This window comes from Agelaius tricolor, unplaced genomic scaffold, assembly GCF_023055355.1.
Source record: "Agelaius tricolor isolate 1412-34295 unplaced genomic scaffold, bAgeTri1.0.p SCAF_14, whole genome shotgun sequence".
Classification (NCBI taxonomy): domain Eukaryota; kingdom Metazoa; phylum Chordata; class Aves; order Passeriformes; family Icteridae; genus Agelaius; species Agelaius tricolor.
The window spans coordinates 12,056,658-12,076,834 of NW_027269274.1; the positions used below are offsets into that span (position 1 = coordinate 12,056,658).

The 20,177-nt window shown below is 49.4% G+C and overlaps 2 protein-coding genes across 4 annotated transcripts in view; one reads left to right on the top strand and one right to left on the bottom strand.

The window, feature by feature from the left end:
- Positions 1-2,869: 2,869 nt before the first annotated feature.
- Positions 2,870-8,330, top strand: DNASE1L3 (deoxyribonuclease 1L3). The gene is made up of 8 exons (XM_071439218.1): positions 2,870-3,059; positions 4,533-4,621; positions 5,256-5,348; positions 5,610-5,722; positions 6,239-6,351; positions 6,670-6,827; positions 7,659-7,755; positions 7,982-8,330. The coding sequence occupies exons 1-8, from the start codon at positions 2,922-2,924 to the stop codon at positions 8,108-8,110; spliced, it is 930 nt and encodes a 309-aa protein (XP_071295319.1). The 5' UTR covers positions 2,870-2,921; the 3' UTR covers positions 8,111-8,330.
- Positions 8,331-16,877: 8,547 nt separating this feature from the next.
- FLNB (filamin B) overlaps positions 16,878-20,177 on the bottom strand; it is a 71,048-nt gene continuing 67,748 nt past the window's right edge. For all 3 annotated transcript variants that reach the window (XM_071439699.1, XM_071439698.1, XM_071439696.1), the window contains 2 exons: positions 19,386-19,589; positions 16,878-18,677 (listed from right to left, as the gene is read on the bottom strand). In XM_071439699.1, the coding sequence (XP_071295800.1) occupies positions 18,490-18,677; positions 19,386-19,589 (392 nt within the window). In that variant the 3' untranslated portion in view covers positions 16,878-18,489. The remainder of the gene's footprint in view (positions 18,678-19,385; positions 19,590-20,177) is intronic.

Genomic DNA, 20,177 nt, shown 5'->3' on the forward strand with positions numbered 1-20,177 from the left:
TGATAAAACACTCTGCCTGATGTTTGTGATGAGGTCACCAAGAGCCCAAAGGCCATTGTGTTTGCCCACTTTTATGGTGATGGCATCTTCAGGGCTGGCCCTTCCTGGACCTCCCCCTGTCAGAGCAGATGTTGTCAGAGCAGCAATTTGTGTAAAAATTGTAAAAATTAAGAAACATGCAACACTTTAAAGCCTGCTACATGGAAGGGGAGGCCCCTTGTCCAGAAAGCAGAGCTGTGGTGGCTCCTGGGGAGCAGCAGCCTGGGGGTGTTGGTCCCCTCACGCCCAACAGCCTCTGCCCATGCTGGCCCTGTTTTCTGGAGCCAATCTCCTCTTTGGGGAACAGGCTAATGGGGGGTGTCAGATGGGGCAGCAGGGACACCCAGCAGGCTGGGGCTAAGGCAGACCTGGCCACTCTTTGCACCCTTGGTTGAAAGGGCACAGCAGCACCGGTGTGCCCAGCAGTGCCCAGCCCTGAGCAGCACTCAGACACCACACCTTTCCTACAGAGAAATGAAGCTTCAGCCAAGCCCCAGCACCCCATGGGTGCTCCCCCTCATGGAGCACCCCGTGAGTCACTGCTGCCCTCCCAGCCCAGAGCAGGCTTCCTCTGCAGAGCAGAAGGGGATGTGGGCTGGCCCTGCTGTGTCTCCCTCCAGCCCTCCCAGGGAGACACAGGAAACCTCAGAGATCCTCTCAGTCCATCTCTGCCAACAAAAACAACTCTGTATGTTCCCTAGAGGCAGCCAAAAGGAAGCAGCTGTGCCTGAAGGGAGAGGAGGAACTCCCTCATGGCTGCAGGACTCTCACACCCCCCTGTCCTGTGGGGACCCTAAGCAAGCACGTGATACAGGGACACTTCTCACCCCATCCACCCCACAGCACCTTCTGGGCACTGGGAAGAAGATGAAGGGGCTGAGCTGCTGCTCCAGGGGGGTGACACATCAGCCACAGTCCCCATGAGCCCAGGACAGGCTCCACCAAAGGGCCCTGGCAGCTCCTCCTCACTGCCCAGAGCTCCTGCCCAAACTGGCTCCTGCCTTGCCCTCAGCCTCCTGAGCTCCTCCAGCCCCCTGGGATCAGGGAGAGCCTGAGGAGGGGCTTTATTGGTGAATGTTCCACAGGTGCTGCTCATCTGGAGAGGGTCCCTCACCTGCCATCATTCCAAGTGGGGACAGGAAGCCCAGACTGTGCTGATTTCACCAGCAGCTCCTTGTGCAAGGGCAGGGCAGCCCTGAACTGTCAGTGTTCATGCACCCACATCAAGCATGTTTTATGATCTGATAAGGCTGATCAGAAGGTGCAGTAAACAGGGAGTAAAGTGCTGCAGAAAGGAACATGAGCTCCCTGTGTCACCCCCCACAGGTGACTGGCTGCTGTTTGTCCTCCTGATAATGCCTAGGGTGGAGGAGAGAGGTGACTGATATGCCAGGAGCCCTGAAGATAAACACAGCACTGACAGCCATGGTTCAGGGTCAAAGCCTTCATGGGCACCACAAAAACCACTTGCTCTTTGATGCCAGGGTAGCCAAAACAAGCGTGATGTGGGGAGAGCTCTGGGTTTGGATGACTCTGACCCTGAGGCTGCAGCTGCTGTCGCAAGCGCTTGGCTCAGGCTCAGCTTTCAGCAAGGTTAAGCTGGAGATTTACACCCCTCCAAGGCTGCCACTTTCCCTCCCCTCTCTCTTAATTAGTTTCTTCCAGAACCTGTCCTGCCTGGGGACAGCTCATTGGAGACCCAGAGCAGAGGAAGCACCACCTAATCCCTGTTATTTTGGAGGAAGGCCTGCCCACTCCCCAGGTTACTGCAGTGGTGTGCTGTAGTAATGTGGTGACACTTCCCTTGCTGGCAGCCAGTGCTCCAAATTCCAGTAATGCCAAAAGGGATTGGTGGTGCCTATTCCAACACCTGCAGCACATTCCCTGGAGAACTGGCCTCCCCAGCAAGCCTGGATCCCACTGCTTCCAGCTGTGCCCTGTCCTTGGGAGCCCTTCCACGTGCTGTGCTTTGTGCTGCCTGCACCTCAGCCCGTTCAGCTGGTTCAGCCATGTCCTGGTGCCTCTGGATCTAGAGCTGCTTGGGCAGGCTGGTTGTTCCTAGAGAAAGGAAGGAGGATATGAAAGCACCCTGTAAGCACAGGGAGAAAAATTCAAGACACTTAAAGATGTCATTTAGCTTGAACTCTTGTTACATCTCCTGTCTTTAGAACTTGATTGAAGACCAACAAATGTGTCTCTGGCTGAGGGCTGGCACGTAGTGGAGGATTAAGAGGGGTGGGGGGTGATTTCCCTGCAAAAGCCACCTCAGGGGACCAGGCCATCCCACCTGCAGCATCCTCACTCAGGTGTTGTTTTAGCCAAACTCCTGTGTCCCCTTCCACCACACAGCACATGCACAAACCAAGGCTCCTGTGCTGGGACACTTGGCCAGCAGTTTGAGGAGCATCATGTATCTTACCATGGCTGCCTGGCAGTCCCTTCCAATGGGCTTCTGGTGCCCTCCAGAAATCCCAGTCTTCTCCTCTGCTGCTTGCCAGACCCTTCCACCATCCACCCCATCCATCTCCTGGTCTTCATTGCTGGCCTGGAGTGGCCCAGGGAGCCTGGTCCCAGTCATGGCCAGCATCCCACAGCTGGTGTCTCCCTGTGGGAGGGACAGTGGCTTCTGCTGGAGCTGTTGCTCTGCCAGGATTCAGAGGCTGGCTCAGAAGAGCCCGTTTTCCCCTCAGGGAGAACTTCAAAGTCTCCCAAGTCTGCTTTGTGGTGGGAGATGGAAGTGAGGGCAAGGAGGAAATGGTGATTCCTGTTCCTGACTGACACAGCTGGCTGCTGGGTTTGACCCCAGCCAGCCACAAGGGACAGATGCATGAACACTCACACGTTCATAGGCACGCTCGCAGCAGCTCACTTTGCCCAGGTCCATGAAGATGCTGCTCTTCTTCTTACTTTCACTCTTCCATTTCAACCCATCTCTGAGCCTAAAAATCTGCTCCTTCAATGTGATGTCTTTTGGAGAAACTAAAATAGCCAAACCTGAAGTCATCGATGCTGTGGTAAAGGTAGGTTTGTTTGCCTGGATGAGACAGACACTGAGCTTTCTAGTGTTTCTAGCTTCTCTTAGATGCACAATCTTGCACTTTGCTTGTCTTTCACAGTTAATTATCAAGCAAAAAAAAGGAGCTAATTATTTAAAGAATATCGTATTCTTAAAGTAAAAATCAGCTGAACAGAATGTATGTTGTTGAACAGAATGTATGTTGTTATTTTAGCCTTCATGGGAATATAACAGAAAAAATATTTGCTGTTTCCTTTGGAAATTCAGTTACAAAAGGAGGAAAACCTCAATGCACAGTAAAAATAATTTTCACTTTAAATCCATAAAGCTTTGTTTTGTGATACATTATTTACCTTCTTTATGTGCTAATTATTCTCAAATAGTCTTGTTCAATTAAACCTATTCTCAGGACAGCAAATAGTATCTGTCAAATTAGAGTATGGTAGAAATTTGAAAAACTAATTTCTGTAAGCAAACCCTCACCACCAGGCTGCCTCTGCAAAAGCTGAAGATAACCCTGGTTTTAAAAAGAGCCACCGTTAAGACTTGTGGCTTTGCAAATGCCCTCCAAGATGCCACAGTGAGGGAGGACGAGGGGCTTGGCATTAGTGAGGGGCTGTGTGTGCAGAATGGCACCAAGGAGGAATGGCACCACATTGCTGGGTTGTATTCCTTTCATTGCAAACTGGCAGAGAAGAGTGGTTTGCTTGGCTTTGCATTCCCAGACTGTTCTTCTGTGTTCTCATCACTGTGGGCAATATATACTAAATATATATTTATATATATAAATATATATACTGAATTTTGGGGTCACTTAGATAGCTGTGGGTAAGTTTTAGGGGCCAAAGAGGAGCTTTTTTTTTTCTGAGAAAAATTCCCCACAAGGTCTGAAGTACAATGAGACCGGGGGCAGAGGGAAGCCCTGAGAATGTTGGGCTCTGGGTGAGCTGGACTTTCCCACGGGGGATCCCAACAGCAGCTGTGGGAGCTGAGCCTTCAGTGCAGCCCCCTGGTGTTGGGACCCCGTTTCAGAGCGGGTGTTCCTTTGGCTCCAGGGGCTGTTCAGAGGAATCTGCAGCAGCCTGAGACAGGTGCATGCTCACCATGGGGAAGGAGAGGGGCGGCAGAGGCAGCACCCCAGCCCTGGCACTGATGCTGGAATCAGGCTCAGGGAGTGGCTTTTGCTGCCCCTTCCCCTCCACACTTCCCCTTCAGGGTCAGGTGCCGAAGTTTTCCACTAAATCCGAAACTCTTGTGCTGCCGGGTTCCTTCTCCCTGTTCCTGCTGGCTCTGCAGCAGCTCTGAAAGCAGAAAAGCTCCGTTCCAGCCCTGCTCCCCTCCCACCACCCCAGGCTGCACGGCACTTCTTTCTCAAAGGACTTCCCCCATGGAACCACTGTAACCACTTCTTCCCTACCCTTCCTAATCCTCCAAAACCAGGCGTGTGCAAACTTCCTCCTGCTCCTTCCCCCTGCAGATCGTGTCCCGCTGTGACATCATGCTGCTGATGGAAATAAAGGACAGCAAGAACCGTGTTTGTCCCCTCCTGGTGGAGAAGCTCACCAGGTAGGGTGGCCATGGGCAAATGGACAAATGTTGGGAAAGCTGCTTGGCAAGAGCCTGTGCTCTGCTCGGTGCCCCTTGCTGGGGCAAAATCTGAGGATGTGGGCTCTGTCCCAGTGTCAAGGAGAAACCAGACTCTGGCAGTCTCGCTGAGGGACAGGAGCAAAGGCAGGTCCAGACCACTGTAGAACATGTTTTTAAATCAGTATAACCAAGTTAAATTCAATTCGCTACAGAGAAGCTCCCAAAGGAGAAAGAAAAGGAAGGGAAATGCCCGCACCGGGCTGGCATCAGGCTGCAGCAGGACAGCCACCTTCCTGCAGGACTCGGAACTGCTTCCGATTAGGGATTGCTTGCCTGGACAATCCAGACATCCAGAGGCAATAGCAGCGTTCAGCTGGATGGACGTGTTCGCCAGCTGAAGGAGAGACAGAGGCTGCAATGAGCAGGGAGAGGGTGCAGTGAAGAGCAAGTGACAGAGCAGGGGTCCAGTTGCTGGGAAGGGTTCACTGTCTGTACCCCCCTGCCTCTGAGGTCAGGCAGGCAGTGCCCAAACCCCGGGGCAGAGGCAAAATTATTTCACTCTCAGCCCCTTGTAAGTGCAGAAATAAACTCAGGAACATCCCTTTCCCTCCAGTCAGCTGAAGGGGCCGAAGGAGGAGTACAGATGTGTGGCCAGTGAGAGGCTGGGAAGGAGCAGCTACAAGGAGCAGTATGCCTTCATCTACAGGTGGGTGAGCCCCCTCTGCCGACAAGCCAGCCCCTGGAGATGGGCTGGACACGGTGGTGGCTTTGCTGTGAGGGAGCCAGAGAGGTGCAGGCTGTGCAGGTGGGCTGGGCTGTGCTGGATGTGGGCATCACCTCAGCACGGACACCTGTGTGTCTGTATCCACCCCAGACCATGGCCTGGGTCCAGGTCAGAGCACGGAGTCAGTGTTGGACACATCTCAGTGAGCCACGGGTGTGACATCCCCTGTTCATTCTGCTGCAGGCAAGACCAGGTATCAGTGAGACAAACCTACCAGTACCCTGACACCCAGCCTGGGGATGAGGATGTCTTCTCCAGGGAGCCCTTCATCATCTGGTGGCAGTCTCCCAAAACTGGTGAGGTGTTCCAGAAAGAAGTCACTGTTCCACTGTGAGCCAGCGCAGCAGCCCTGGCTGGACCACGCCAGAGGCTCCAGAGCTGCATCCAGACCCCACTCTGCTTTTCCTTCCAAGAGCAGCATTTTCCCTTCAGGGCTGCTGCCTCTGGGAAATGCCCCAGCCCTGCACAAGCCCTGCTGGGAAAGCCTCTGCTGCTGCCATGGTGGATGCATTCCCTGCTGCTGGCACAGCCTGGGAGCAGTTCCTGTGTGTGTGCTGGGTCAGGATTTCCTGGCACTGGCACAGCTCCTCAGGCCCAGCTGAGTGCCTGGAGGGGGTCACTGTGCAGCCACAGAGATCACCCCGGCCTACAGTCAGAAAGGGCAGTAAACAAGGAGTTTCTCCCTCAGAAAAATCAAGAAACAAGCAGTTTCTCCCTCAGAAAAATCCCCTTGCTGACAAGCCAGTCTCTGTTTCTTTGTGACTCATTCTCTAACCATTACATTTTTCTTCTTCCTCTGCCTTGTTTTGAAGCTGTCAGTGAGTTTGCCATTATCCCTCTGCACACCACACCAGACACAGCAGTGAGGGAGATTGATGAGCTCTATGATGTGTATTTAGATGTCAAACAGCGCTGGAAGACCGAGGTTGGTTGCCACATCTGTGTCACTAATTGGGCTTTGCTACTGAGTCACTGGCCACGTTATTCACTATGCAGAGCTGAAAACCTCAAACCCATTGACAATGCACCCCAGGTTTTAAATATCTCTTTGGTGTATTTTCATTGAGCTCTCCACATTTTATACAATAAACTTGATCATCTAATAAAACTATTATCAGCATGCCCTGATGTGCCCAGCAGAAAGGAGAAACCCCACTGCATCCATGGATCATAAAAATCCTCATTGGTCTTCTTTTGAAAAGCAGTCCTCATGATTACATTTGGAAACCCTCCTGCCTTCCAGAACTTCATCTTCATGGGGGACTTCAATGCTGGGTGCAGCTATGTTCCCCAAAAGCAGTGGAAGAACATCCGTCTGAGGACCTACTCTGAGTTCCTGTGGCTGATTGGTGACAAAAATGACACAACCGTGAGGAACAGCACCAGATGCCCATATGACAGGTAAAGGGCTCACTGCCAAACCACCCACTGGCTACAAGTCTCTGAGAGAAAAATTGTATCAAGAGGTGTCAGTGACCAACTGAGGAAACAAATGTTCATGAGGCCGTCAGAGATAAAGCAGTGTCCAGGGGAAATGTGATCCAAATGCTTCGTCAGGAGCACAAAGCCCTGTGCAGACCAGACTGGGCAGGATTTACACAGAACCAGCCCCTGCTGTGGCTCAGGGGGGGACAGAAGCAGCACTTCTCATCTGCAGGGAGCCCTGCAGACCCCTGGCAGGAGGTGCTGCTGCCTTCTCCATGCCAGCTTTGCACCATGGCCTTTGCTCCTGTGTTTGTAATTTGGATTGACAAATGCACCACAAGGTTCTGCTTGGGCAGGGGACACCTCACCTTGCCCTGGACATGTGGCAGTCCTGCTGCCACTGCAGTTCCCTCAGCAGGGAAAAGAACACATCTGCTATTAGAGCCCAGAGCCCTCTTGAAGGATGAGTTTCTGGTCTGAGCAGGCCTTCACTGATACCTCAGTTGTTGTCCTGTGATTTTTGTATCCAAAGCAGGGCTTTGAAATTTGCAGCATGGTTGGGTGGGTGTAGGCAGAAGTCATTTAATGCTGGCTTCCAAGGGCAGTGCACACCAAGATATTTAAGTGCCTCACTGCCAGGGGGACACCCACAGGAGCTGCCATCTCTGGGTGGGCAGTCCATGGGCAAGGACAAATCACACATGGCTGTGACTTCATCAGAGCCACCTCCCTGGCCACCAGCTCAGTGCAGCGTGGCTGCCACGGGTCAGGCACCCCATCACATCACCCCTCCCTTGTCCCTTGCAGGATTGTGGTCAGTGGACAGAAGCTCATCCAGGCTGTGGTGCCACACTCTGCCAACATCTTTGATTTCCAGGAGGAGTTTCAGATGACTGAGGAGCAGGTAGGCATAGCACAGCCCCTGCAGGAGCAGGGGAGGGCTAACACAGGAGCACAGAGCCAGCAGTGCCCAGGCAGTGCTGAGCACAGACCTGGCTGTGAAACCAGGGCACTGTGACCATCCCTCCCAACTGGTGCAATGCCCATGGTGCCACCTCCCCACAGCCAAGCACTGCACATCCAGCCAGGGCTGGCACAGAGATCCAACCCCCTGTGCTGTTGTCTTGCAGGCACTGGGAGTGAGTGACCATTTCCCAGTAGAATTTGAGTTAAAGGCAAAAGGAGGCTTCCTCAACTGGCTGAGATCCAAGTTTTCAAGGAAGAGGAGACCAAAGAAGAGCCGCTCATCGAGATCATGAGCGTGCTGAGTCCTCCTACCTGCATAGAGATACACAGATACCAACAGATCTTGCAGAAGTCTGTATAGAAATGCTCACAGCAAGTGCAATATTTAGCAGGTAAAAAACCCCAAATATTTTGTAAAAGTTCAAATATTTTGAGTGTGATGGCAAATTAGCCTTCATGCTGTTTTTTCTTCATTGTATATAGAAATAAATCAGCTAGGAGCAGCACACTGTACTTACTGTACTGGTCACAAATGTAAGGAGCTACTGCAGGGCTAAAACATTTCTATGTGCTCCACCTGCCACACCTGAAGGGCAGGGAGCTCCACATGTTCCCATGGGCTCTGGAGCTCTGCCATTCCTCAGCAGGGGCAGAGGGATTTAAAAGGACCTTTTTGCATCATGTGTGTGTGTGCTTCTGTGTGTGTGTTTATGCTTCAGAGCTGCAGCCAGTGGACATGAGGTTGTACCTGGTGGTTTGCAATGTAGAATATTGCTGAATTTAGAGTATTTCTCAATGAGGGGTTTAAATTGGTCACAGCATCCAGGGATTTGGGTAAGACAGAAGGGACAGAGGGACAGGCAGTGAGAGCCCCTTTTCTGCACTGCCCCAAGCTCAGGGCAGCAGGAAGCTGATGGTTCTCACCCCTGGCCACCTGCAGGGCAGGTGAGATGCCCCAGGGATCCCAGGTGACACTGCTGCCAACAGTGTCATAAAATTCACATCAAAATCGGATTTCAGCATCCTGACATGTAAGTGAACTGCATCCCCCCCTCAAAAAAAAAAATCTCCATGGCAGCCCAAAGTCCTCTGATGAACCAGACTTCAATGATGATTATTTAATGTAATGGTGCAGCAATCTGTGTTCCTAGCTCAGCCCACAGGCAGTATTTAGTGCAAACCAAACCCTGTCACACAGATGGCATCTGGGGAGTGGGAATAATCCAACTGTTAGTAGAGACAAATATTCATTTCCCTTCATCAATGCACCCCAGGTCGCCTGCTGAAGGGGCAGGGGGGGCAGGTGAATGAGAGGCTTTGTGGGGAGGAAAACAGTTTAGCCTTTGTGAAACCTACTGTTCAGGGAGAAGAATTTGAGGAAAGAATCTAAATTAAGAGAAAATTATCTCAGGAGATTGTGTGCAAAGCAGACGACAAATCCTCCAACTTTTAGTAGCAATTAAACTTGAAATGATACAGCATTTCATATGCTCCCTCACTTACACTGCATTCAACACAAAGGAAAAAGCCTGATTTAGGACAAATATTTACATTGGGATTTTTATAGAGATGTCACTGTCTGGCTGACATCAGTGATCGTTCATGTGAAGGCTGAAATGAGTCAGAGTCTCTGGCCTCACATCTTGCTTCTATGTAAGCACTTTCTATCTCCTGGCTTTCAGAAAGTAGTGCACAGAGAAAGAAATCACCCTCCAGAACAGCAATAATGGACACATTCAGTCATGAAAAATACATAATTACAACTAAGTTTTACAGGAAATATTTGCCCTTACTTGCAATTTTTGGTATCGCCCTTTATCCAGCACTTGAGGATAAGAGATGTGGCCAGAGAGAGCCTGGGGAGTGAAGGCAGTGGCTGCTGGTCCAGGGCAGTGTGCTGGGTGTGATGGGATAAAGGGAATTTTCTTCACTATAGTTGCATGGAGCTGTGTCTTGGGTTTGTGCTGAAAACTGTGTTGATAACACAAAGATGGTTTTGTTGCTGCTGTGCAGCACTTGCACAGAGCCAAGGCATTTTCTGTCTCACCCCAGCAGCAACTGGGCTGGGGATGCACAAGAAATTGGGAGGAGATGCAGCCACAGCAGCTCTGACTCAGGGGATACCCCACACCAAATGGAGTCCTGCTCAGCACTCAAACCTTGGGGGAGAAGAAAGGTTCATCTTGCAGAGATGCTGAAGTTCTGACCAACAGAGAGACATCCTAATGCATAAATGCTCCACCATGAAGAGCTGGGACAGTTTTGTGGGATTCACAGCAGAGAGCATCTGCACTCACACTGTACATTTGATAGAGGCTGGGAGGTGTCCCAAGCTCCCACTGTCAGCACAGTCTGTCTCTCTAGATATTCATTAGACAATATTATAATTACATCCTAAAATATTTAACAGTTCATGTTGTCTCTAGATTTCCCCTGCTGGGGATCATTACCCAGCTGTCCCAACTGCAAAGGGGTTTTAAGTTGTTCCAGCCTGCAGGAGCCTCAATATATTCTGCAGCCAGAACAAAGTTTCTCTTTTTGATGAATAAGGCTTCTTGAGCTTTATTTATGATCAAACAGAAGTTTTTCACTGGGAATCCAAAATTCCTGGAGAGACTTTGTCTCATGCAAGCCAGACCTCAGATCGCGGCTGGGAGAGAAACAAAGAGGCTCTTCAGAAGTGGAAAAGTGTTTCCTCCCCAGCAGCCCTGTTCACAGAGAGCACAGAGCAGAGGGGGCTCAGCTGAACTAAAAGGGCTAAAACCTCCAATCCCTCAGGCTGGGGTCCTTGGGAAGCCCTTCTCCAATGCATGGTACTGGAGGCATCCCCACTTCCCACGGACCCAAGGTCTCCACTGCCCTGCAGAGACCCCTCCCCAGCCTACAGAAGGTGTCTCTGCTCCTCACCCCACAGAAACCCACATGATGAGGGAGGTTTTTACTGCCCTGGGTGTGTAAGCCTCTTGGCAGGGAAACCCCCAGGAGCCCACAGCAGCAGCCCAAAGCAGGAGTGCCTCTTCTCTACAGCCTCAATCATCTCTGCTGGACAGGTCTGTCCATCTGCACCTTCACCTGAAGAGGGCTCCTGTCCTCCTCCTGCCTTGGCACTGCTCCCCACAGCCCTGACACTCTCTGACTGCCCACAGGTGAGACCCTTTGGCCCAGAGCAAGGCTCTGCCTAGCTCCTTTTGCTTCTTCGGAGCTACTGGCAGCAATGAGGACACAGGAGAGCTGGTACAGAGCCCCACAGAGACCCACCTGGCCTCTTCTTTCAGGGTCTGTACCCAATATCCCATCTAAACTTCTCCTGGTGCATCCTGAGGCTGTTTCCTCATCCATCCCCCAGCTGGATACACTTTCCTGTCAGGTGTTGTAGAGCGATAAGGTCCCTCCTGAGCCTCCTTTTCTCTAGGCTAAACAACCCCACCTGCCCCAGCTACTCCTCATAAAACTTGTGCCCCAGACCAGATGTACACATGTACAGATGTTTGGCCATACAGATGTGCAACAAACAACTGAGCTGCAGCCCCCAGAAGGGCTGTGTTGTGCTGGTGGCACTGACAGCAAAATCAAAGGCAGGAAAATCACAGAGCCTCCCAGTGTGATGGCAGCAGCTGGTCCCAGCTCTGCTGTTCCAGGCTCCCTCAGCCTCTGCAGGGATTGTGAGGAGCACTCGTGCCCCAGCCTGGAGCTGGCCACTCCCTGACCAAGCATTTGCCATGGAACAGGAGCACGAGTGGAGCAGGGGCTTCCTGGGGCTCGAGTGCTGATGTGGCTCTCTGGGGGAGCTTCTCTCAGCCCCCTGCAGCCCAGGGCTCCGTGCTCCTGCCAGGGCCTTTCTCTGCCAAGCAAGCCGGGGAGATGGGGACAAGGAGGTGAGGGCAGCACTCACCTCTCTCCTGCCTCTAATCAAAGAAAAAGTTTCAAAAACCACTTTCCCCCCTCCACCTATGGATGGTTGAAAGCCCCTGCAAGCTGCCCCAGCTCAGTGCCCAGAGTGCCCGGTTCCCGTCCCGCAGGGCCCCGCCCGGCCGGCGGAGCCGGGCACACGCGGCTCCAGCGGGGCCCCCTCTGCTGGCATCGCTGCACGGCCCAGCCCGCCCGGGATTCCCGGAATTCACACCCAGACCCGCAGCACGGCCAGCAAACCCAGCCGCGGCAAGGAGAGGGAATTTCACCTCCCCATGGATCTGCATCACCCCGTGTTCTGCACCCAGACGTCTCCATTCACTGCGGACAGCCCGGCGCTGAGCCCAAGGAGCCCCTGGGCTCATCGTGTTTCTACAGGAATTTTGCTTTAAAAAGGGAGCACTTTGCTGGCTTGAGGTCTGGTTATTCATTGCTCACAGTTATTTAACCAGGAGAGATGCTGTGATGAGCCTCACGAGGTGGCAGCAGCTCCCAGGACCAGGCCACATCTACCCCGGGCCCCTTGGTGTCCCTGCCACGCCTGCACCAGGAGCACAAGGACAGCTGGCTTGGGCCACAGTGACCACAGCCCATCCTGCCTGTCCAACCCCTTGGGATGTGACTGTGCTTCTGCTCTCTGGTGGTTTGTACCTGGTTTTGGGAAAGATGTGAGGCTGTTCTGGCACCAGTGCCACCATCCCCTTTTCCAGTGTTAGGGGAAACAGCAATCAATTTGGATCAGAGGCTCTTTTTGCAACCAGAGAATCACAGAATATCCTGAGTTGAAAGGGACCCACAAAAACCATTGAATCCAACTCCTGACCCTGCACACAACAAGCCCAAAATTCACATCACGTGCCTGAGAACGTTGTCCAAAGGTTTGTGAACTCTGACAGGCTTGGGGCCATGACCACTTGCCTGGGGAGCCTTTTCCTGTGCTCATCCACCCTCTGCGTGAAAAAACTTTTCCTAATATCCAACCTTGACCTCCCTGAGCTGGATTTAGCTCACATTCCTCTCCATCATCCTGACAGGTCAGGGACACAACCTCTGCACTCTCACCTGGTATAAAACCACAAGTGCCCTTTCTCTGCAGGCTGGTTTTCCAGCCAATGTGAAAAACAAGGTTAAATACTTTGTGTGTAATTTTAAATATAGAGTCTCAGATGTCACTGTTTGCAGGGGCAATTTTCTGGTAGAGAGAAGACAGATTTATAAGAATTAATTTCCATATTGGCAAAGTAACAAAAAACCTTCCCTGAAAAGCTCTGCAAATGCTGGCATTGAGATATGAAGGCTTTCTGTGCCTCTCTGTTGGGAGGAGAGCCTGACCCCAGCCATTCCTGGGGAAGCCAGATGCAAAATCCCACCCCCCAAACAAAACACCCTTGCTGGACATCACTGTCAGAAGGAAATATCCACCCTGGCAAGGCCAGCTCCTCCATGGGCCCCAAAGGACCCAGCCTTCCAACTCAGCAGGGATGTAAATATTTGCAGTACCAAGGTCTTGCAGAAAGGGAGCTCAGCACAGGAAAGAGCTGTCAAACATACCTCTAGGTCCTGCTAGATCATATTTTCCTATTAATTTTTTTTAAAAAAATCATATATACTAGCCTTTCATTCATGTCATTTAAAAAATGTGCTTTAAATCTCAGTCAAATTAACAGCAACAGGAGCTATAAATCCAACCTGATTTAGTGACAATATTTCTTCTAAGCATGCAATATAAATTCACAACTATGAAAATTAACTCCAAAAGTCTGAGAAATTCTGAAAAGCCATTTAAAAGCCTTTTCTCAGGAGGCCCTGGGGAAACAGCCCCACACAAGAGGGGGGCCTGGCAGCAGGGCTGTTTTGATAACCTTCAGTGAAAGGGACCTGAGAATATTAACCATTACTCAAGGCTGTGGAGGAAAAAAATGCTGCAGCTCTCTGCTGCTTCTCCAGCTTGGATGGAGCTGTGAAGATATGGCACCTGGGATGGGAATATCTCTCAGTTACTGTAAAAAAGGAAAATTTACTTTTAAAATTACAGGAAAATTACTTTTAAAATAAATATTTGTTTAGAGGAGTTTGATGCTGAAATGTTCAGGTACCCAGTGGGTTTAGTCCCAGCAAGGCTGGGTGCTCCAGTGCATGTTCTGCTGTCAGCAGCAAAATTCCAAATACTCCTTTCTGCTGCTCTGGATGTGGGCAGAAGATGCAATAAATAAGGAAAAAAATGTAAGAAAAAGAAGATCCTCCAAGCCAGCTGACACAAAGCACAGATAAACACCTGGGGATGCTGCCAGAGCTCTGCAAGGCCCCATTCCTTGTGTGCCAGAGCTGTCCCTGACCTGGCAGAGGACAACGGGGCAACCAGTTCCATTTGGCTCATGGGAGAGCATGGCACAGCCAGCTGCCATAATAACAAATGGTTTGGAAAGTCCTTCCTGAAACAAATAAAAAACACTGTGTAAAAAAGCTTTGTGCCATTCCCTGAATTAAGTTTCATGCAACTCCTTCCCAGTTTCTGTCAAGCAATGTCTGTAACCACTTTGGATAGGCTTTTCCATGTGATTTATGCTTAGTTTGTTCCCTTCTTTTTCAGGTGGAAAAAAGTGCATTGTCTGCACTGCAAGTACATTTCAATGTGGAGCAAAAAAATAGTTAGAAAAAATAATCAAATAAATTTAAAACAAATAAATGCAGAAGCTAAAAGTGAGTAGAGGAAAAAAAAGTTTCTGGATTAGAAATGTCACAATTTCAGTTTCAACAGACAATTAGAAGAAAAAGTAATTACAGGGTTTGCATAATCTTACCAAACCCAGAGCCCTGCCAAGCAACAGCCCTAGCACCTACATTGTCCATGCACCCAGGTGATCTCAGAGCAGGTCAGGGCTTTTTGGGGGTGAAGGGAGATCCAGCTTGGACATACAAAGTGCTCTGTACAGGCCAGGCCTGGAGACTGACCACTGCAGCAACATGGACAAAAAAATTAAGTATACTGGAACACCTTTACACACACACACACACACACATATATATATATATATATATATATATATACACACACACACATATATATATATAATGATTAAAGAATTAATTATATAAAGATTTAAAGATTAATTATGTAAAGATTAAAAAATTTGAATTATTAAATATGTTATAAATAATTTAAATAATATTAAATATTTAAAAGTTAAAGTTATTAAAATCATTTAAATGCATATATTTAATTTATTAGAGATATTCAGAGCTGCACAAGGCAGAATGCAATTATCAGTTTTGCATGCAATACCCCAGTATATGAGGTATTGCCATGCTGGCTGCAGAGATGGCCATCAGAAACACAGAGCCAAGGCCATGGACAGCCAGAGGGGTCTGAAGAGGGAACTCAAACAGCTCCCCAAAGCAAAGGAGAGGGCCAGTGGGCACCATGAGATCCCAGGGTATGTCAGGAACAAGCACAGCCTGGGTCAGGGATGGCTACAGGGCAGACTTGAGCTGCAGGATAAGGACAGGCTGAGTGTGTGGGTTGTGAGGAGCTCCAGGACATCCCCTCCAAAGCCCCTTCTCTGTGGTCACTGGGATGTACAAACACGTCCCACCAGCACCAGGCAGGGGCTGGAATGCTCTGGAGTCACCATCCCATGGCAGCTGCTGTGCTGCAGGGACTTACCTTCCACCACCCACCAAAACACCCAGCGAGCCCCCCAGATGTGCCATGGGTGCCAGCATGGGTCCCATGTGGCAGTGCCCTGCCCTGGGTCACTGCCAGCAGCAGGCAGGGCTCCAGCTGGCCACCAGGGCACTGCCAGATCTACTGCAGTGCCCTCAGGACAGCTCGGGCCAGTTAAGGAAGGATCAAGCTCCAAGTGGGACTCACAGGTACTAAGTGGCCAAATGCTACTGCAAACCACCAAGGAGAGAGACTAAAAACAAAGAAGGAAATATAAACAATGAAGAAAAAGAACTTAAGGTCAACCAAATTGATAGAAAAGCACTTCCACACCTAAAGGCAAAAACCTCTATACTGAAGCAAGTGCATCTTGTACCATTCCAAGTCTGCCCAGCAGGAGGCACTGGGACACCAGTAACACGTACACAACACCCCAGCCTGCCGAAGTAGCCACTGCACTTAAAAACTTTTGTCAAGGTGCCAAAAGCAGAGCAGAACGTCCCCCAAAGCACGGACCTGTGCCCAACACAGTCCTCAGCTGGCAGAGCCGCTGGAGGCAGCTGAATGTTGTTGTCCAAAATCAACCCTGCCAAGAAGCTCTTCTCATCACCACCACTGGGTGTTTCTGTCCTTAGCAAGGTCGTTTTTGTGGCCACTCCACAGCTGTCAGTGCCCAGGCCAGGCAGAGTTGGTCACTTGAAGCAGAGCTCAGCTTTTACTGGAGGTAACCCCAGCCACAGCAGCAACCAGGGTCCATCAGCTTCACAGACAACTCCTGCTAATTTCAGCCAGTGGCATTAAACCAAGACAAGGGGCAACAGGCAAGAGAAGGCCAGACAAGCACAGGGTGGACTGGGACACAGGAGTTATGCAGGTGAGATACTCTCAAGGTTTACCCACACCAACAGCTGTATCCAGGCTTGTTTTGTTTAAAACACTGAATAGCAGGCTCATGCTGACATACCTACCACAAGGCTAATGAGTTAACTATAAAAAGGAAATAATCTGATAAGCCTGGGGCAGGAAAGTCCTTGGCAGCCACTGCATCTCAGGTTTCACGGGGGCTTTCAGCAGGAGAGTGTTTGGGAAAACATCTGCTGGTTTCCATGGCTGTGCCTGAAGGTGCTGGCCCCAGGTGCAGGGAGACACCTTCTGCAAACAACCCCAGGGAATTACAGCCCAGACAGCAGCTCCAGGGCCACCCCTGTGCCTGGGGTCTGCACAGGGCAAATCAGCACAGCTGTGTAATGCTCCAGCCACACTGTGCCCACTGCACCCTGCACATTCACATACGGCTTAAACTTCTGCCATTTTGTTTTCAGGGGAAAAAAAAAAGGTTTCAGGGGAAAAAAGTTAATGGTGTTGGGGCTCTGCCCAAATTTTCATGGCTACCTGCACAGCCCATAGGCTATTTGGTCTGCCTGAAGCTGCTGTGTGGTGTAGCTTCAGTCTGAACTTTACTGACTACATATGAAAAGAATCCGATGTTGTTTTTAACATGCACATTTTAATGAAGCAAACATTTCTATTTAATAAGTTATAAGATACAATTTTACAATCCTGCATTTTATTCCAGTTTATTTTGTTTTTACTTTCTAGTTTACAATGTAGTGAGCATTTCACATTAAGGCACTAAAAAAGCACAGTAAAAAAAACCCCAACCTTCCTTTTTTTGCCAATAACTGTGCTGGAGAGCAGTACATCCACATGTAATTAGAGAATCGTAAGCATGAACTTCTCCCAAGGGACAGTGACATATCAACAGGTTTTCAACAAATCCTACCTTCTCCAAACTGCAGAGTTTGAGCTCATCAGGAGAGTTTACTAAAGCCCCAGCAGCTGGCAGCAATTCAGATATGCACCTGGGAAATAGTATGGAGTAATCCGGGACAAACAGACAAGTTACAAGGAAGTTTCCACTCCCTAACCCTCAGCAGCAACGTCTGTTGCAGCACAAAGGGGGTTTCAGGAGAGGTGAGTTTGCTTCAGGCATATCCTTGGACTGAGATACAATAAAACACCTTGCACCAAAGAGGGGTTTGTTCATTGATATTGCTATTATTGGTATTGCTATTACTGGTAACTTCACAGACCTACCCTGTGTCCCATTGCAGATGTGGGTCCCATTCCCAGGATGGCTCCTTTGCCTCATCTCAGACAATGGCCTGCCCTGCAGCCTCCAGGGAAACCAGTGGTCATCTTCTCAACACACCTTGGTGCTCTGGACTGCAGTGACTCTGGGCCACACAGGTGACAGCCATGCCTGGCTTGGCAAGTTCAGGGGCTTTACTTAACCCAGCCAACCCAGGGCTTGTTCTTAAATCAAAAAGAGTGTGGGGGGGTTACCTGTAAAGTTGAAGAAACATCACCAGCATCCCAAGCTCATTAAAAACCGCATTACTAGCATTATGGCCAAAAAGCTATCTGTCTCTAGAGTTACAAAGCGTTAACATAGAGAGGCTGAAAGCTTACAGGAAGTAATTTTCAATCTGCTTTTGGTTTGCTATAAAAGATAGACTTTTTCTAAATGTAAACCATTGGCAAAGCATTTTCAAAACGTTTTAAATTTGAGTGGTAAAGCTACTTATAATAGCTTTTTATAATGTTAAGCGTTAAAATTGATCAAGTATACAAAGGCACCTACTATAGTACCAGTTTTACCTCATTTCTTTACAGAAAAGAATTTGAACTGGGGACAGCCGAAGTCATATTCCATAACTAAAATGTAAAGTCTCCAGTCAAATAAAATCAGTAGTTAAGATACCCAATTACAAAGACAAATTCCAGTTTTCAATTAACATCTAAAGTCTTTAACATCCGCAAGGGAAATTAGTGTCTAGTCATCCACATGATTCTCCAAACATTAACAGTGACCCGGACAGTACTACAAAGGTACAATTTGAGGAGATATTAAATAAATTGACATTAGGTTGGTAAGTAGGATAGAAGTGAAATGCTTGTAAAAAACAGTTAGAATTTATGTCTGACTATTGAAACGTGAGCCATGTGTATCTAGAGACTGCATTTTGCAACACGGCTGCACCCAGTACAGCTCTGCATCTGAGCTGCGAACGCAGAGAGCGCCCGGCAGCGCGGGGTCTACGGAACGGTGACATGGAAGGGACTCCCAGGAATGTGCTCGTCACCCCACTTCACTGCCAGGACATAGTCCCCCCTTTCCTTGACAACATAAGTGACATTGTACTGATGGCTGCCCAAATGCTTGATGGACACCTCTTCACACGGTATTGTGGGTCCGTGGACGCCAACTAAGAGCATGTTGGAACCTGTAGCAAAACACACAACTGTTAGTGCCCCTGAGCTTAAACAAGGCAGCGTGGTTCTATCATAATATATTGGCTCTGTGACACATGGATTTTATTATTTTAATTCACAGAGTGGTAGCTGAGTTATACTCAGATTAATTTGGTATAAGAAAGACTTTTATATTAAAAAGCTTTCAACCTCATGGAGGTGAGAGTTTATCTGTGCTATTTGCCAGACCTGACAGGTTACCACTAAGTAGAGCACAGGAGCTATCAATGCTGCTTGTGAAAACAAGCTGGTATTGCTTTACATGTACTTCATCAGAAGCAATCATAGCAGGGGCCAGTGGACACAGCTGGCCTGTAATCCACCCACCACAGAGCTCCCAGACGGTGATGATGATGAGCATCAAAAGGTAACAGGAACACCGTGCATTACATGCTACAATGCACCACAAGGGTTGCTTAAGTTCAGCAACCTGTTTGTTCTCATGCCATAAACCCGCGGTTCTTTCAGGTGCACCTGGCTCAGACTAAGCCATTGGAGAGGAACTTTACGGCCTCTGTGTTAGGACTGACTTGGTGAGCACAGTATAGCATTCATCATTTTTCTTTAGTACCAGATCATTACCTCAAGCTCTGAATTTTAACTCTGCAAGCTGGTTTAGAGAAAAAAACGCTCAGCTAAACCACCGGTCCTGAACACCCATCTAGTTCCTGTATCCATACCTGCTTTGCTGCAGTCCACAGAGAAGGAGCTTTTCTGACCCACAAAAGCCTTTGAGAGTCCTGCTCCCCGGGAAACCACTTTGCTGGCATCCGAGGTGGATTTGGGAATGGCGCTATAGCAAGTTTCAGTGGATGACCTTGTCACTGACTCTACCAGGATGGAAGAGGTTTCGTTGGCACTGCCTGGACTAACCAGTCGCTGCCCTGGAAACAGAAAAGGTTTCTAACATTCAGATTTGCCCTATCTGAAAGGCATTCAGAAGGAGGTTTTAAAACCCTCCTAATGACTAGCATGCATTCTGCATCCAAAATGCATTTTTGGAGAGGAGCAATTTCCTACTTGGGTTTTTAGGCTGACATCTTCCAGCAATGCTGGCAACAATCCCATCCCAGAGCCCTCAAGTGGCTAAAGGACCACAGGAACTTCAGGATTCATTAAGCAAAGCGGGTTGCTTAAGAAGAGTTAATTGTGCTCCAATCACCAAATGCCAAAAATGACTTGAGTTGGCAGAAAAGCAGGTGCAATTTTGCAATAACCCATTTTGAAAGCAGAGCGTGTCCCAGCCTGGGGGAGTGCAGTCCTTGCCACCCTCTCCCGAGAACATCACCACGCTATGGGCACCACAAGAGGGTTTCACAAGCTCAGGGGGAGGAGTAGAGATGAGCTTCAGCCTGTGCTTAAACACAGTGCTGGAGAGAGAACAAGCTTCCTAAACCAGCCTTCCTGACTTCACCTAGGAGCCTCCCAGGCATTACTGACCTCTGGCTGGGTGATACCTGCACCAAAATGAG

Bases quoted from the DNA above. Each gene is read 5' to 3' on its own strand.
- DNASE1L3 (XM_071439218.1), top strand. From the start codon at position 2,922: ATGAAGATGCTGCTCTTCTTCTTACTTTCACTCTTCCATTTCAACCCA. The intron at 3,060-4,532 runs GTAGGTTTGTTT...TTCCCCCTGCAG, and splicing joins TCATCGATGCTGTGGTAAAG to ATCGTGTCCCGCTGTGACAT. The intron at 7,756-7,981 runs GTAGGCATAGCA...GTTGTCTTGCAG, and splicing joins TTCAGATGACTGAGGAGCAG to GCACTGGGAGTGAGTGACCA.